Below are 17,859 nucleotides of genomic sequence, written 5' to 3' on the forward strand. Positions count from 1 at the left end.
TATGCATAGTCAGTGTCCATTCCTTTCCATTTAAGCTTAAATATTTGTTGTGCCACACAATCACTGCTTCATCACAACATAAACTGGAAAGACGATAAGTGTTGCCCATGATCTTTTTAGTTTAAAAATTTTAATTACTCGCACATGAAATGAATTATGATTAAAACCATGCAGATATTCAGATTACAAAACAAAATACTTCAAATACAATTGCATGTTTAAAATTTACTCAAATATCTACTTTGAGGAAAAATGTAAGATTAATCAAATATACTGAGCAATTATAAGCTTAGCATAAATAAATATTGATATTTTCAGAATAAAATAATTAGTGAAAACAGCATTTTTAACACATACATCAGTACAAGAGACACAGCCCATTTAGCCTCCCTCAGAGCGTGATCCGCTCATCTGATATAAAGCCACAAATACTATAAAACTGCATACTACAAAGCACAGCAGCCAGTTTGCCCACAACGTAAGATTCCTACCTGCAATAGGGCCAAGTTATTTGGAAAAATATATCATTTCAAAGATCAAGGGGTTTAATTATACAGCTTCCAAACAAGTATAGTGAAAGCTGCACAACCAAATCCCCATAGAATATTACAAAATACCTTTGGCCAAAATTTCAAATATAAAGACCTGAAATTCAGGTAAAAAATACATGAACAATTAACACATCTACTTTTGTGCATGCAAGTAACAGCATAAACAAATTTTGTGTTTATGAACCTCGGTATTTTTTTGTTTGGGGTTATTTAAGTAACTGTTCATGTGAAGAATCATGTAGCCGCACAGGGTTCAACTGCATATTCAGGTTCGAAGCGACCACAGGCACACGCTCATGGAATCTACATCACAGCATTTCTCCAGATTACAGTCGTCTCTCCCATTTCTCTAACTTCAGGAAGAAAAGAACTGTACTTATTTTCACCACAAGTAGAACAACTAGAATACAAATGAGAACAATCTATTATAGTCTGCAATAGCAGAGTTTTGCATCTCCTGACCCGATTCACTCACGTGAACAACAACACAGCGAAAATTACACAAAACCCAGAATATAAATATTATACTGCACCATGAAACACTACAAACAGAATATCCAAAAATTACATTAGGGCTTTAATTATCTGTCAACCTATTAAACAGAATACCTTAATATTAATACAACTTGGAAAGTAAACAATCTACAGGCTAAGTTTTCAAATGGCTGTTTGTCAATGCAGCATAAAACATTTCCATAGTGCAAATCTTACCAACTGTATGAAAGATACTGTCCCCTTCAAAAAATGCTTCTTCCCCCATCCCCTTCAAAATAATAGTCAAAGTCACATCTCATTTCACATTTAGTACAAGAAGTGATTTGAAACACACTAACATAAGAAAGCTTAATTTTAATACTGAAGTTAAGAAATTAAAATAAAAATGTAGATATGCCATAGCTGGAAGACATGAAACCCAAAAATCTGATCCATGTAAGTGGGGGAATAAAAGACACTGGTCTTTTGTTTTTTCATCTGTTGGAAACATATTGTATGACAATACAGCACACGCCCTATATTGTACAAACAAGTGTAAGATTACTTTAATTGCTGAAGAATCACAGTGTTAAGTATGTCTGCTTCTTGTAGTGTCAGGCTTTCATCTGTTAGCTCTTTATTTGGAAAGGTAGTCACAAGAACAAAATCAGTTGTTGCAAATGCTGGACGGGACTGGATAATGAAGTCTCGAATATGCTTAATCCTGTGGAAAGGACATGGACATGACAATTGTGTATGATTCTATTTTGACATTAATCTCTGAGATGATCAGAGAACACAAAACCTTCTAACAGACTAAACCATTTATTATGTCCCATTGATTTTACATTTCCATTTGATCCAGATCACTAATGGTTGTAGCCTAGAATCTTGCTTCTTGCATAAAAAACCCTGAACAATTGAAATGCACGTTGCTTCTTTTCTCAAATAGCAGAAATAAAATTGGTAACATAGAAGTATATTGCAAATTGACAGCACAGAAAGTCACGTAATTTCAACACCAGCTGCCAAAATTTCACTATTAATTAGTATATACTAAAAAGACTGAATTATTAATGGAAGGCAGAATCTTAAAATATATGGTGACAGTAATGAGAAAACAGAGGGCAATTATTAATGCACTTCAACAGCAAGAGGTTTCCCCTGTTTTCACTTGGCACCACACTTCTGAACAATAGTTAATAAAACAATCACATTGACAGTATAACAAGAATAATTTAGCTTTATAATACATGGATGAAAAATAAGTAAGATTTTAGAGACAAAAAACTTATATTTGAGGTTTCCATTCTAAGACAGTAAGCTGAGAATAAATCATTGAAGATTTCTCGTAACTAGTAAGTAAGTAGATTTACTGTAGCCAAATAAGCAGAGACTTCAGCTTTCTATCAGTCTTCAAGGCTTATGACAGAAGCAATGCCTTTCAGTAGCTGATTTTGATCATACATATGGCAAGGATAACTACAAAGATTCACATCCAAGAAAAAGTTAATAATGATTAAAATAAGCTTGTCAACAGAACCCTGGTTACAGATGTTACTGTGAGGTTTACCACTTCTACCCTTTCACGCAGATAGAAGAAAACACATCATAGCTACAGAGGCTCCCAATAAGCCCTAATGTTTATCTAAGGTACTCTTCCAGAAAGTGCTATGAAGAAAGGATCTGGGCCTGTGCCATCAGTGTACATTACCATGTCTGCTAAAATATGAAAAATTACTGCTGTTTCTTCCTCCCTACTAGCATCTCAGCTAAAATTGCCTCATTGTGCTCTGTGTATGTTGTCAGGTGAGGAAAGCTGCATACTGGTTCTGCCCTTATTCTGAACTAGAAGGAAAAAAAAAGAAAAGGCAACAGGTGAACTCCCCATGCTAAGACCACCTCCATTCCTTCCTTGGAGGGGTTCAAGCTCAGTTTCAGCTCTGTTCTAACAAAATGGTGCAGATTTCAGATCAGGGTTGGCTTGAACCCTGCTTGCTGTGAAATGTGGGTGGAACTACTGCCCAAATCTCTGCCCTCTGCCCAAAGGTCTCTGAGCCACGCAGCGCAAAGCAGAGCTTTGCAGAACCTTGCACTAAAACAACCCCTTAGGCAAATAAATGGAATTGGCCAACACCATTTGTGGCAATGCCCCAAAAATGTCAATAAAACTGATGGCAAACTCTAATCAGCAAACTACTAACAGATCTAAAAACCCAGCAAGTTCACACACTGCCAGTTCCTAGGAGATGACCATCCAAAACAAAACAAAGGTTGTCAGAATTATGTCCAGCCCACATGCCAGAATTACAAATGAGCATATTGCATCCATATACCCTTCTGAGTATTGGCTGCAGCCTAAACTTATAACCCATGTCATGTTTAGTCACAGTCTCAAGTATAACGAGATAGAAAGCTGAAGCTCTCAATTATGGGCCACAGGACTTCTCTGCCTGTCATGTGAACACTTTATTCCAATTGAGATTATATTCCCCACTCTGCAATAAAGTGCCTTCACAGTGGCATCTGAGTCAGCCACATGCTAATACCAATAAGAGCCCAGGGCTGGGATGACTACATAGTGAGGCTGTCCAGATTTCAGTCACCTTGAGAAGTTACAGCTGGTACTGTGTCCTTACAAATCACAGGGCATAATTGGTTATAAAAGTTTGTGACTTTTCAGTTATCAAATGTCTTGTGCTTCTGTGTACAGAATTTTGCTTTGACAGCAAATTTAGAAGAACATCTATATTATGAAAATGACACAAGAGCTACACATTTCAGTGGAGCTGTATTTTCCCCTTTTGATGTCTTGCTGATACTTGTTCAATGACAAACACAAACTTAGCAAAACAGTTATGGTTTCCTGCATTGATGCAGAATCAATTTACCTGTGTGTTTGATTAAATCTTTGTATTAATCGGCTTCCATCTGCTAATCTAATTTGAATTTTAGTGGCTGGCATGGAATCATCAATTAGGACAGGTGCATTAAGAATGGATTTCTCCTCCTCCTCTGGGGATGAAGGTGTGCTGACTATTTCAGGTGTAAGGCTAAAGGATTGGAAGAAAACCAAACCAGATGTTACTAAGAGGAGACAAATCAGAACTGCTTCAGTTGTCTTTTTCACTGAATTACTACAATATATACATAGTACAAATGAGCAATGAAAATCCTCTCAATGCTATCTGAACTAAGTATAAACACAGCTTTTCTAACAGACACAAATAATGCTTTTGTAGTTTCTTGTCAATTATTGCAATATTTCATTCTTATAACGGTGCATATCATTACATTTGCATGATTTTAAATAGGTAATCAAGTAGAAACAAAACTATCTTTGTTTATGCTTACAGAGCATGACAGTCTGATGCCAAGATTTATATATTGCACCTCCTGGACCGTATTAAAAATTAATCACGCAGCATTATAGTGCACAAAAGACCCAAACTGCTTTAGTAATTGCTTTCATGATCACTACTATATAATTCTGGGCATCCCCCACCCATTTTAAGCACAAACAATATTAACAGGTAATTGATATCACCACATAGTAAGCATGGAATTTTTCACATGTAGTATAAAGAGAACGTACTCCAATTGGGTATAACCATTTGGCCACTCCTTTCATTGCTTGCATACCTGAGACTTCATTGGCTACCAAAACAAATAAAAATGCCACAACAGGTGTACACATTTTCTTATATACAGAACCATCTCTCTTCCTGATCTCTTTTCTTCAAAAATCTAAGCAAGTGCTCAGGTGAAGAAGTTATCGTATACAATTGTTCCCTATGTCACCCCTACCAGAGCTTACCACCTTCTCAGTTTTACTGAGCACATTTCCTCATTTTTAAAAAGATGAAATGCCTATAATTGTTATGTGAAAAGGCTAATGATTGGAAGAGTTGAGGTCACATTACTCTCACTGACTAACTTTAGCTGAACAGAGATTATGCACTTTTAGACAAAGCAGTCTGAAATGTTCAGTTGCGGGAATGAGTTTTGGCACAGTATATATCTGTTCAATTGAATTATACACATATTAAGAGTTTTAACAGCATCAGCCTACCCTTGCACTGGGACAGCAAATGGAACAGAATCAGGGGTAAACTTTTGTAAATTATTAAATTTCTTTTTTTTACTACATATATGAACTTTATACTGTAGTTGGAGATGGTGTTAGAATAGGAGGAAGTGGGGGACCAAATCAAAGGTTAAAAGTTGAACTCCTCCTCTCCAACAAACCAGGCTTTGCAGTATTATTTCATGTAGGAGAGCAGGTACAATTTCTCTGGTTGTTTGCCTTAAAAAAAAAACAAACACCACTCCTACTATAGATTTTTGCAGTTTTGCATTTGAAGTTTTAAAATCAAATCCTAGTAAAAGTTGAGAGATTTTGATACAATTTATTGCTTATTTATTTTGGATCAAATTAAAAAATAGTTTACATTTTTTAAAGCTAACAGATTTACTTTGTATAACTTAAAAAGAGCAACTGTTTACAAGGTTATATTTCAGGACAATATTTGTGCTGCTTAATTCCGGATAAAAAAAAAAAAATAGGAGTTGCTCCCATATAAAAATACTTTCCATCTGTATTAAGTCGGGGATCAGCTATATTGCTACAATAGCATCTCCTATTCCCTTTGTGATGATCCCAGCAGTAAAAGACAATGCATTGTAGCTAAGCCAGAGCAGAGTACATCCTTAGTGGCATAACTAAGTTCCACCTGTTCGTCATGAAATGGGGAACAATTTATTTGGGCCTGCTTCCTCTATCCAGAGTTTCTCATTAAATTTGTACAGTACTAATCACCTTTCAGCTTCCTTTGCTCCTGTTTTAAACATGACTGAAGTTTAAAAAAAATAATAAGTAAAATGATATGCAAGAACAGGCAGAGAAATCTGTCACAACAAAGCACACAGCATCTAGCAAATCTATGAGCAGTTCCGACAGAGAACAATGACTTAACTTTTATTATGATTATATACAAGCTTTCATGATTATTGGTGACTGAAATCAAGGCTGGCTAAGACTTGTAGCACAGAATAATTTGATACTGCTTTTGTCACCTGATTAGCTTCTCCAACAGTCTCCCAATTGATTAAATCCATCTTTTGAAATATTATACGAACACAAAAAAAACCCTTGCGATTTTACCTTCCAAGTTTTTGTCCTTCACCACTGAAAGCTTTGAATCGCAGTCTAGGCTTCACATATTCCTGTTCTTGGTGGTCTTCCATATCCAAATTAACCTGGCCACCATGAACAAGTCGCTGCAGTTCCACAGGAATTTCCCTTAGTTACAAAATTACAAAAATAAAAGTTTCTTGATTATGTTCTGAACTGCAATACAAAGTTACACAAAAAATCTTGCACAGTACAACGTGAGCTGATATTATTACTTTGTTCACTTTAAAAGTCATAGACATCCAATTGTTTTATGAATTGATTTCACACAGAAAAAAAAATATCAGTGAGCTGACAGTCAAAACCTAGAATACACTAACACAACACGTGAAACTAAAAGCTGTAACAAGTACCATTCAGAGTTAAACCACCAGAAGAAACCAATGCGTTCCAAATTTTTGAATGTCCCATGCATCTGATGAGAAATACAGAGTGTATTTTATGGGTGCAGGCAGAGAAGAAGCCTGGAGCTTTTAGTAATTATAAGCATGTGGAGTAAGCATTTTTTTCACTTCACTTGTAAAACATACCTCAAAAAAGTTGTCATTTTAACTTACCCTCTTTTAACAGACTCAAGAAACTGAGCATTTGTTGGGTCTGAATAAGATCTCAACTCGCCGTCATCTAAACTGAAGCCATTCCTCCACAGTTTCAGCAAAATTTGAACCTATCAAAAATGGTGAAATAAAAAAACTAGAAAATTGAAGATAGACAAATAAGGTATTTCAATTTTATACAGATTAGTTACACAACTTTTGGTCTATATTTAAAAGATTTTATAGCAGACCACAAATAATGCAAGCGAGAGAAGAACAGAGCACTGCACTGTAACTATCATTGCTAGAATCTTTTTTTAAAAAAAGCAAGTATTAGTCTACCATCTACCTCAAGACCACTTCCACACTTGGTGAAAAAGAATCTCTTAATCTGCTATCCATGACATAACAGATGATACAGCAACTGTGTAGTGATCTTCACAGTGTTCCGATTACTTTCAGAAGCAGTTTCTTGTTGATAAATTAAGAAATAAATCCATAAAATTACAAATTACTGCTGACACATCAGTTACAGCAAAAACTCCTCGTTCCTCAATTATATGCTGAGCTCTAATAAAGTTGATACTAGCTCCATTCCGCTCAAAAGCTGAGAAACCTGGAAACCAATCTCCTTTGCTCCCTTATTATTTTGCTGCGTGCCTGTATGTCCAGAGGCTTTCACCTTCAGAGCCTGCACCTGTCTTCCCTGCAACTGCAGCACAGCTACGCTCCCCTAGGCAGTGACCCCAGTTATGGTAACCCCACTGCAACAGGCTTCTGGCTCAGTACAGCTGGCTGTTACTTAGAGGGTAGAAGAATGACTTAAAAGGATAGATGGTAGCAGCTTCTGGTCTGCCTGAACCATATCCTTTGCCTTACTCATTTCTTGGTTTTATTTCTAGATAAGCATAATATATGCTCTAGCCATTCACACAAATGTAAAGTGTAGAGAACTTTTTCCCCCCTTTATCCCTCACTCCCTGTTTTTTAAGTGAGAGGAAAGAAAGGCCAGATTATTTTCAGAAGGCCTCTAACCTGCTGCTTAACCATTCCTAGAATACATCCATATCCTCCAGTTTCAGACTGGCTACTTTGCAAGCCACAAGAAGAAACAACGCCTAATGTAAGAGGATTAAAATGTTAGCATAGCCAGGGGAAAGCAGAACAACACCTGGAAGAAAGTAATTGAAAGGAATGTCTGCCAAGAATTTCGAAGTAATTTGTGTCAGAAAATTCCATAACGGAGACCTTAGGGGTATCCAATGAATATCTGTCCTCTGCGGACACTTTGAACAGTTTCTATATAACACATTCCTAATAATTAGATATTAGTTTTTCCTCATAGACATAGTTACAGTAATACTGGCATTTCAAGCTGTAAACATGATTAAGTAGGAATCTGTTGGAGATTCTGTTTTCAAAATTTTACTTACATCTTGATTTTCTCCATATATATATTCAGAGTGCTTTTGTGATGAGTCACCCAATCTATATCCACCACCAGAAAATGACTGCAAAAAAAAATACATAGAAAAGCTTATTGAAATAAATACCTGAAACAGTTTATTAAAATCCCTACCTAGGTACAAATAAAAGCATCAGAAAGCTTGCTTCTGTGATAAAAAGCAAATACACTGTTCTAACTTTTACATTTCCAAGTGGAAATTTATACCTAATAACCATAAATAGGCTATGCAGGTTCTAGGTGATGCCTTTCAGTTATGATTGAGAATCATAGAATAGTTTGGGTTGGAAGGGATTATTAAAAGTCATCTACTCCAAACCCCTGCAATAAGCAGTAACATCTTCAACTGGGTCAGGTTGCCCAGAGCCCTGTCCAACCCGATCTCAACGGTTTACTGGGATGGGGCATCTACCACCTCTCTGGGCAACCTGTTCCCGTGTTTCACCACCCTCATGTAAAAAAATGTATTCCTTATATCTAGTCTAAGTCTACCCTCCTCTAGTTTAAACCCCTTGCACCTTGTCCTATCACTACAGGCCCTGCTAAGAAGTCATCCTCATCTCTTTTACAAGCTCCCTTTAAGTACCGAAAGGCCACTATAAGGTTTCCCTGAAGCCTTCCCCTTTCCAGGCTAAACAACCCCAGCTCTCTCAGCTTGCCCTCACAGGAGAGGTGTTCCACCCGTCTGATCATTTTAGTAGCTCTCCCCTGGACCCGCTCCCACAAGTCCATGTCTTTCCTGTATTGAGGGCTCCAGAGCTGGATGCAGCACTCCAGGTGGGGTCTGCCAGAGCTGAGCAGAGGGGGACAATCACCTCCCTCAACTTGCTGGCCATGCTTCTTGTGAAATACCTTCTTGTTCACACCGTTTGGCCTTCCGGGCTGTGAGTGCACATTCTCGGCTCACGTCCAGCTTTGCATCCACCAGTACCCCAAGTCCTTCTCCCCAGGGCTGCTCTCAACCCCTTCATCCCACAGCCTCTGCTGATACCAGGGGCTGCCCTGACCCAGGTGCAGGACCTTGCACTTGGCCTTGCTGAACTTCAGGAGGTTCACATGGGCCCACTTCTTGAGCTTGTCCAGGTCCCTCCAGATGGCATCCTGTCCCTCAGGCATGTCAACTGCACCACTCAGCTTGGTGTCATCTGCAAACTTGCTGAGGGTGCACTTGATCCCACTGTCTATGTCATTGATGAAGATATTAAACAGTGCTGGTCCCAGTATGGACCCCTCAGGGACACCACTTGGCACTGATACCCATCTGCATATTGAGCCATTGACCACTACCCTCTAGTAGTAATTCAACAGATAAGAAGATTTTGATTTGCGATGCAACTGCTATTTATTTGATTAAATCACTTTTAATTAAAAAAAAGCAATTAATTACATTTCTGGTTGATTTCTAATAATTTCTCCTTAAATTGTGTGGTTCCTCCCTACTTTAGTTTCTAGAGCAAGCTATGATAACACACAACTGTGTTGATCAAATCTTCTGCTATTTACAAACTACAAAAAGGCATATTTGCTCTCATGTGGTTAGATAAGTTTCAGAGAGACTAATGTAAATAGAGATCAAAATATCTTTTAACTTTTACCTTGGCTTTACTGAAATCTCCAGATGATCTTGATGCTTCATCTAATGGAACAGCTCCATGTTCTTTCGCTTCCTTGAAGAGTTCAGCAACAATTTTACTTGGATTTGTAGAAGCCCCAGAAATTTGTAATCCTCTATATTCCGAGTCACCTGAATAAAATCTTTAGAACAGTAATGTTCAAAAGCAGCAATGCTTCCTCTTCTCATCAAAGAAAAAAAATTAATGAAGAACAAGCCAAATCTGGCACAAAGCCTTTTCTTTCTGATCACAGAAATGTTCCACTTGATTCTGACCTTCCCAGCAATCCAAGCAGCACTAGTCCAAAGATATTTCACTAACAAAACTACCAGTGTGCCTTCTGGAACAGACCCAAGAGGTTAGGGGCCAAGGCCATATGTTTAAGTGCATCCCTGATGCACCTGTGGCTTTACATACCTCATCTGATGTGGATGCCACCCGCTCCCAGAAAGAACAATTTCCTCAGGGTTGTCCTGTGCATGGGACTGTGCCTAGGCTTGTTAGAATACCGATTCACAACTAACACTACCTTGGCAGAACAACTGTAAAACTGTTGTTGGAAAACCCAAACAGTGCCACAGTTTAATCTTATAAATCAAAGATCTAGTATACTTCCATTCCGACCCATATCAGAAATAGGTTTTTAATAAATTTAATTGACCTTTCAAGACCTTTTAAAAACTGCAGAAACCACTGTGAAAGCTAATTGATGTTCTTTTTCTTCAACACAGCTCCACTTCTAGCTCTTAAAAATATCTTGATCTTCATAATCAAGCAGATAAGTTTTGATCAGAATTATTGGTAGTTTAACCTTTGTCTTTAATACATTTTATTTAAAATATATTTATTGTATATAATTATATATAGATCATATTATATAATTATATATTATATATTTTATTTTATATTTTTTATACTTTATATATTTTTTGCCAGGTAAACCTGGCAAACCTGAGTGTTTTGTCTTTGATTACACGACGTGTTAATAACTAATAAAGTAAGTGTACTTTCCTTAACTTTTTCATTTAACCAACTGGGTTAAGGCACATCAATCCATGTGAAATTGTCTCTCAGACCAATGACTTCAAAATGCTGTTGATTCCACCATATTTTATAATTACCCCCAAAGAGTGGGTATGAAGGTGCTGTACAATCATACTGCTTTTATGATGTCACATAAGCGACAACGCCTTAATATCATTTCTCCTTTGTATATACATCTGTATTTATCATCCCAAATGCCATTTATATGGAAAATCTTTCATTAGATTCAAAAGAATGCTAGTGCTAAGGAAATGAAACAAGAATTCTCACTAGAATTTGTGTTCAAGAAAGAAAGGAAGTACTCAAATACTTAAGTAATGGATACATAGAAAATTCAGGACATTTGAGAAAAGACAAAAAAGCTTTTGAGTTCAAGTGTAAGTTACAACTTTCAACATCCACACAGTCATGTGTTAGTGGTCTAGGACCACTACAGCCAGATTCTGCTAAACATTGGTTTACTACAGCAGTGTACAGCAAACACTTACTCTAATAGCATCTCTGTAGTTACCAACTCTCTGCAGGATAGACTGAGTTCACATGCATTTTGAAAAACAGGGGGGAGCAAAGTGTAAATGTCACAAAAAAACCCCAATTCCCTTCACAATTGTTAAATGACTTTTTCTGTTTTAACAATACCTTTGGTTTTCTTTGTCATCGCTCATGCTTCTCTCTGGTTTTCTCAACCTTCTAAGAGAATCGATTTTAAGACTGCCAAGAGAATAAAAGAAAAGTTTGAAGATGACTGGTACAAACACTTCCCTAAGTACTTCATATCTAACTTCTGACACTACTTCTTCAAAAACTAAGGATACCAAGTTGTTGGGTTTGGTTTGCTCCCTCCATCCTGTTTCTTTTTTGTTGGGGTGGGTTTTTTTGCCAAAGTACCAGCCATGAATGCCTTACAGTGAATAAGCAGGAATTTGTACATGTATGGCAAAGTCATTTTGCAATAACAGTTGGACTAAATGATCGTTGTAGGTCCCTTTCAACTGAACTATCCTATTTTAACACAGGTTATGCAGAATTCTGCTTCATGCCACTGCTGGTCCCACAGATAACAAAGGTAATACGCAAGCTCAACAGCGGTTTCAGAATCCAGATTATTAGAATTAAACTTTAAATTCTTTCCACATTTTAGCTGTTTTTTGTCAAGAAGTTAACTTGCCTGGTAAAGTCAACATCGGCTTTGCTTGACATCCTGGAGTCCCTGCCTATGAGGATCCTAAAAACTAGTTCTCACTTCTATTTCATGCAATTTTAAAAATACTTAGAATGGCAACTTCACAAAGACTTTCAAAAGATGGTTAAAATGCAGAATCAAAGTCTGTTTTACAATAGGGGCAGACTGATAAGCTACTGCAGGACAAGCTAGGGTTATTAGCTTGTAAAAATGCCAGGAAAAGCTATACAGGTATGTGCTCTTACCCTGTAGTACTTGATAATAAAATTAATTAATGCAAGACGTATACGAGGTAGCTGGCTACCACAGGATAAGAACATACATAAAATCTGCTACATAAGTAATGGCAGACCACTACTTCATATTTATTCAATTTGCCCAATTACTATACCTTTGAGTTAAAAATGTAGCACAGTAGGCCACTGCTTTTTTAAGTATCGGTGTTGATAAAACAATGTAATTCTATACCCAGTGAAGGATCTGCTTCTTATTACTTTCTCAGAAAAAAAGTATATTATTATGGACTTAGGTCATGGGCACTAGAAACACTTTAAACTCTTGTATTGTCTTCTTTAGTCCCATTGTAGGTTTTATGGGGCCAATAGCTTTAAGTTTCTTAAAGGAGCTTACACATCATGCCAGCATATATAATATGCCATTTGTTCCAACAGGGCCCAGAGACATTCCTCTATACCTGCAATTGTGGAAAACAAGCCAAGCAGATGACTTCAAGAGCTGCACTATGATTCCTTGCAATTAATACACTGCTCATCTGAGAGCAAACCAATGTCTACTACAAGAAAACATCTCATTTTGGATACCATACAAATAGCAGCCATCTCTTCTTTCTCAGACAGATTCCAGTATGATTGCCAACAAAGTGCAAGCATTTGCTAACAGCTACCACACTGATGTATCTGAGATACTGTATTGCAGCTTTTTCTGCAGTTGGAGTGGGAAGTTGTAACTTCACAATATGCATCAGTAAATGGAGCCATTTGCTTTATTTATAAACTGTGTTCAATGTAGCTGATAAGTCAACTCAGGTGGTTTCATCAAAACCAAAGAAAGTAATAAAAAAAGCTATTCTTTTCCCAGTGTCACATACTGTGCTAAAATCCCTCCTCCTGAAGATCTGCATTTGCAGATGCATTTGAAGCATGGCTCTGGTGACTAGTATTTTTCTGCTGCTTAACCTCCTTTAAAACAGGTATCCATATTGGCAGCAGTAATTGAAAGACAAGCCAAATACAAGACTTGTTATGGCATTACTGATAGTAATGATGTAAAGACTTCTCTTCTTTACAACAATTTAATAAAATTAATTAAAAATTGGCAAGATTTCTTTATAAAAAAATTGTAAACTACACTGAACCTTGAAATGCTATGTGAACTGTAAATACTGCAGGTCAACAAAACCTGGATTTACACATAGTTCCATGTCTTTTCTTCCACCTGCCAAACACTGACAAATTCATTAAGAAGCCTTTCTTATTTCTCTCACCCACAGGAGCCTACTAATGAACCCACTAATCTTTTTTCAAATGAACATTTGTTTCATCAGGTACTGACATAAGTACAACACTCAAATCACTTGCCAAGTTTCACACAGACTACTGATTTGCTGAATTTTGAAGAAACAAAGAACTGATTCTTCTGATACTGCAAATTTCAAGATTTCTATCTGTGTAAACAAAGTGCAACATTGAGTTTCACTTACAGTATCTTAATCTCATCTGAAGTGGGTTTAAAGTGTTTTGGAATACCATAGAGCACAAAGGTATAAATACATAATATAATAATACATATAATAGATTTTATTTTAAAATAATAAAATGCATCTTAAAATAATAATGTATATGATAATACAATTTTCAACGCATTCTGAGAAGACACAGACTATGCACTATTTATTACAGGGATTCACAATTCTGAATCATGAACTGCTATAGATCACTTTTTATACAAGAAGGAGATTCAGTAAGCATGACAACAGTTTACGAGCTAATACAGTACCCTATTCAACACATTTCCAAAGTACAAAGCACATCTTACCTCTGTGATACTTTTGTGTTACTGATCTTTGTAGCTGTTGGTTTGTCAGGACACAATGACTGTCTTTTAGCTTCATCTTCGTACAACTCTGCCAAGGCCAACTGTAGGAAACAGAAGTTTGTAACTCTAGAACTACATAATGGAACAGAAGTACAAAAAAACCTAATGCAAAATGTGTGCATCACCAGAAAATTAGAAACATCAACATGAGAAACCCAAACTACTTCTCTAAATTCAACTTCCTTTCTGCTTTATGAAAAAACCACACAATGCTTAATGACATCGTGACTTGGAACTTGTACTCTGATGTCATTTTTGCTTCATAGCACTTCACTAGCTACATGCAGCCTGTATTAGATTCAGAATCACAAAAGTATATATTAAGCATCACCTTACTAACGTTAGCAAACTCAAAGCTGCCAGCTAGCCCTCTGATAAGACTGAGAAGCACAATAAATTTTACAAACATTTTACACAGAAATAGAAAAAAAACTAACTCAAATAAGCTTGTGCCAGAATTAAGAACAAATTCAGCCTTGCTGGCTTGAATTCAAGACATCATTGCAAACACTTTTTTTTTAAAAAAAAAAAAAACAAACCAACAACAAGTTTCCCACAGGTTCTCCAAATGCTGTCATATCGCTGGCAAGTTATTTTTTAGGAAGTTGGGCAAGGCACACCTAGCATAATTTTTTAACAATCTTACTTTTGCCCCGAATACTACTCTGTCAAATCATCCTTTAATTTTGTCCTTAAAATATTTTGTTCACCCTATGGAAGTGGTATTAACATTTTATCATACACTCTAGAGTAGGTATTAGGTTACAATTTCGTTAGTTTTATGTTAGAGGAACACACGTTAAAATGAAATGAAACATCATCTGTCCTTCAAAACACACTGCTATGAACACAAGATATTAATCCCATATTATCATAAGGCACTTTCTGCAGGGAAAAAATATGAGCCGAGGAACTATACTGATTAAAAAAATTAAACTGAGTAATGAGACAGCTCAAGAAAACCACAGACAATCTCCATTCTATCTGAGGATACAAGCAAATATATTGTAGATATGTAAAACTGCTGGCTTAAGTCATGGACAAATCCATAAGCGGCCACGGAAATGAACAGGCAAAGATCTACCCTTTACTGTCCCTAATCCAAAGACTGGAAGATGCTGAGGGAATGTAAAAAGGCATCGTCAGGCTTCTGTGCTTTCCTCATATCTCATCTCTTATGGTGCCACAAGAAATTGGATGGATGGATGGTCTGCGCTACTGATCCAGGAGGGTACTTTTTTTTGTTTTTCACATTTTACCAATTGTTTTCAGCTGGCTAACTAAAGACCTTATGAACCGAATGTCACAGTCTTTTATTACTGTTACTTATCGTAGCAAAGTTAATCTCAACAAAACCCTACAACTTCAAATAGAACCCAAGAAAAAAAGAAAATTATAGCCATCTTTCTCTGCTAATTATGTACAATTACATAAAAAAGGGGCTGTTTCAGTTACCAGAAGTTCCGCCTGTTTTCCAATCAATTTGTTGCTAAATTATTTTGGACCTTCATACAGTTTAAAAGTCACACACAAAAAAAGAATACTACTAAAAGCTTTTGCATTTCAGCATTTAAGTACCAATGCCGCGTCACATCTGTGATGACACTCTCTTGAAACCTTCCCCTTGTGAACTTGGGAAAAGACCCCGTCCTTAGCCTTACACCACATTTGCGGAGACTGCCGTTTTCGTGCCGAAAAAGACACTCCTACAAATAATCAAGAAATACAATGGCGCCAAAATAACTTCAAGTACAGTCAAAACCCAGGCACGGAGGTGTCGGGAGAGCCGCCCCGGCCCCTGGAGAGCGACCGCCACACACGCCGACACGGTCTCCCACAGAGCCCCGTCCCCTCTCAGAGACGCCCTCCCTTTCCCAGCCACAGACGAGGGCGGGGGAAAGAAAGGAACACGACAGCCCCTGCCCAGGGGCCCAGTCCTTCCTGGCTACGCGGGGACAGCCCCGACGGGCGGCGAGAGGAGCGGGGGAGCCGCGCGCCGCCCGCCGACCTCAGGGGCAGCCGGGGGGTTAGGCCAGGGGCGCCCCGCGGCAGCACGGCGCGCCACCCCGCCCCGCTCGGCCCCGCCCCACGGAGGGATGGGACGCCCACTCCACCCGCTCACCTGCAAATCCCGGGCGCTGGGCGGGCGGCCGCTGCTGCGGGGTTGCCGATCCCGCCGGCCCCCGGCGGCCGCTGCGGACCCGTCCCCTTCCTGCTGCGCGGGAGCTGCCCCGCCGTCCGCCATCTTCTGAGGGCCGTGGCGGCGGCGGGGGGGGGCGGGGCCTGGTAGGGAGGGGCGGGGCCAGCGCCGCGAGGCACTTCCGCCGCCAGCGGCAGCTGCCATGGCAACAGGAGGGCCGGGCAGGGCCGGCGTAGCCCCGCCCAGCGGGCCGCTTCCAAGGGGGAGGTGGGTCCTGCCGCCGCCGAGGCAGCTGGCATGGCGGGGGGCGGCCGGACGCCCTCAGCCCCCCTCGCCCAGGGGGCAGCTGCCTGCGCGTCCCCGCGGCCGGCGGGGCCCGGCTGTGTCCCTCCCAGCGGGCGCAGAGGGGAGGGCGGGCTTGGCCGCGGCCTTCTCCCAGCGCCTGGCGGCGGAGGAAGGCGTTTGTCCCCCGACAGGCCGGGGCGAGCCCGGGCCGCCGTGGAGCGTGGCAGGCTTCGCTCCGTGCCTTCAGCCCAATCGCACGGAATTTCCCAGCCTACCGTTACATGCAGGGCTGTCTGGAGAACTATGAAGTACCGGTGATGACGGCTAAAACCGAGCTGGGTTGTTCACTTAAAATGCTTAAGAAAACTCAGAGGAGAAAGGGATATCGGGCTGGCAAATGCTAACTCTGAATGCTCACTCAAATTTGTGGCTCGTGGGTGCCAGAATATTAGGCTAGTTTAAAAAGTGTGAGGTATTATTTTCTTTCAGACTCAAGTATTAAGAATGAAAAGCTTTCTGAATGTGGAAGTTGAGTTTGGACCTTGAATCTTAGGGGTTGGAATACTCTGAGGAAAAACGCTGGGGTTTAAGTACTCTTTAACTGAGGAAAAAGGCTAGCTATCTTGTAATTTTGTAGTCAGGTACGACAATGTTGCATGTCAAAAACCAAACCTAGAAATTTAGAAGGAAAAATTACTACCTGTAATGTGAAATTACCCTAAATATAACTAATGAAGAGCAAGTAATGTTTAAAAGTAGATGTTTTTCAGTTCCCCAACAGTAAACCTAAGGCAAAGAAAGAAAGAAGGCAGTGAAAGAAGTCCTTAAAATAAATTCTCAGCAAACATTAGTATTTGCCATTTGGATTATAAGCCAAAACATCGTGACAAGCAGGCTGACTGCAAACATTATGTTCTTTGATATAAATGAAGGGGTTTTATATATAACAGAAAACAAATATTTATAATACTACAGAGAGGAATGAATAGATCGGTTTCCAATTTGATATTTCATCAAGTCATGGATATGTAGTATCTGCACACAAATACATTGGTGCCCTAAGTGAGGTCCATTGACAGAAACATGAAGTGTTTTATAATCTGAACTGGTGAATATGCAAAGTGAGTGCAGCAATAAATTAACTGGTTGGGATTTCATCTGAAATTGTGGACTGACAGCTAAAATTGTTAGTCGTCCAACATTCACACATAATGCTCAGTGGCCACCAACTGAACCACGCAGGGCAACTCGCGACTGTA

General features: G+C 38.9%; 1 protein-coding gene across 2 annotated transcripts; it reads right to left on the reverse strand.

Annotated features, from left to right (window-relative positions):
* Positions 1 to 114: 114 nt before the first annotated feature.
* Positions 115 to 16,464, reverse strand: UBXN2B (UBX domain protein 2B). Of its 2 annotated transcripts, none has more exons than XM_080380408.1 (9): positions 16,298 to 16,464; positions 14,116 to 14,216; positions 11,517 to 11,588; positions 9,816 to 9,975; positions 8,189 to 8,266; positions 6,777 to 6,886; positions 6,190 to 6,327; positions 3,917 to 4,078; positions 115 to 1,787 (listed from the first exon to the last, which is right to left on the reverse strand). In XM_080380408.1, exons 1-9 carry the CDS (start codon positions 16,418 to 16,420, stop codon positions 1,679 to 1,681), a joined length of 1,053 nt encoding a protein of 350 aa, XP_080236534.1. In that variant the 5' UTR covers positions 16,421 to 16,464; the 3' UTR covers positions 115 to 1,678. The 2 variants fall into 2 exon arrangements, with proteins under 2 accessions (XP_080236534.1, XP_080236533.1); XM_080380407.1 differs by having other exon boundaries at positions 115 to 1,749; positions 16,298 to 16,460.
* Positions 16,465 to 17,859: the final 1,395 nt, after the last annotated feature.

Source organism: Falco punctatus, assembly GCF_963210335.1.
Source record: "Falco punctatus genome assembly, chromosome: 3".
NCBI classification, from domain to species: domain Eukaryota; kingdom Metazoa; phylum Chordata; class Aves; order Falconiformes; family Falconidae; genus Falco; species Falco punctatus.

Bases quoted from the DNA above. Each gene is read 5' to 3' on its own strand.
- UBXN2B (XM_080380407.1), bottom strand. From the start codon at position 16,420: ATGGCGGACGGCGGGGCAGCTCCCGCGCAGCAGGAAGGGGACGGGTCC. The intron at 9,976-11,516 runs GTATTGTTAAAA...ACTGTTCTAAAG, and splicing joins GATGACAAAGAAAACCAAAG to ATTTTATTCAGGTGACTCGG. The intron at 8,267-9,815 runs GTAAAAGTTAAA...TTTTTTTTGCAG, and splicing joins GAGATTTCAGTAAAGCCAAG to TCATTTTCTGGTGGTGGATA.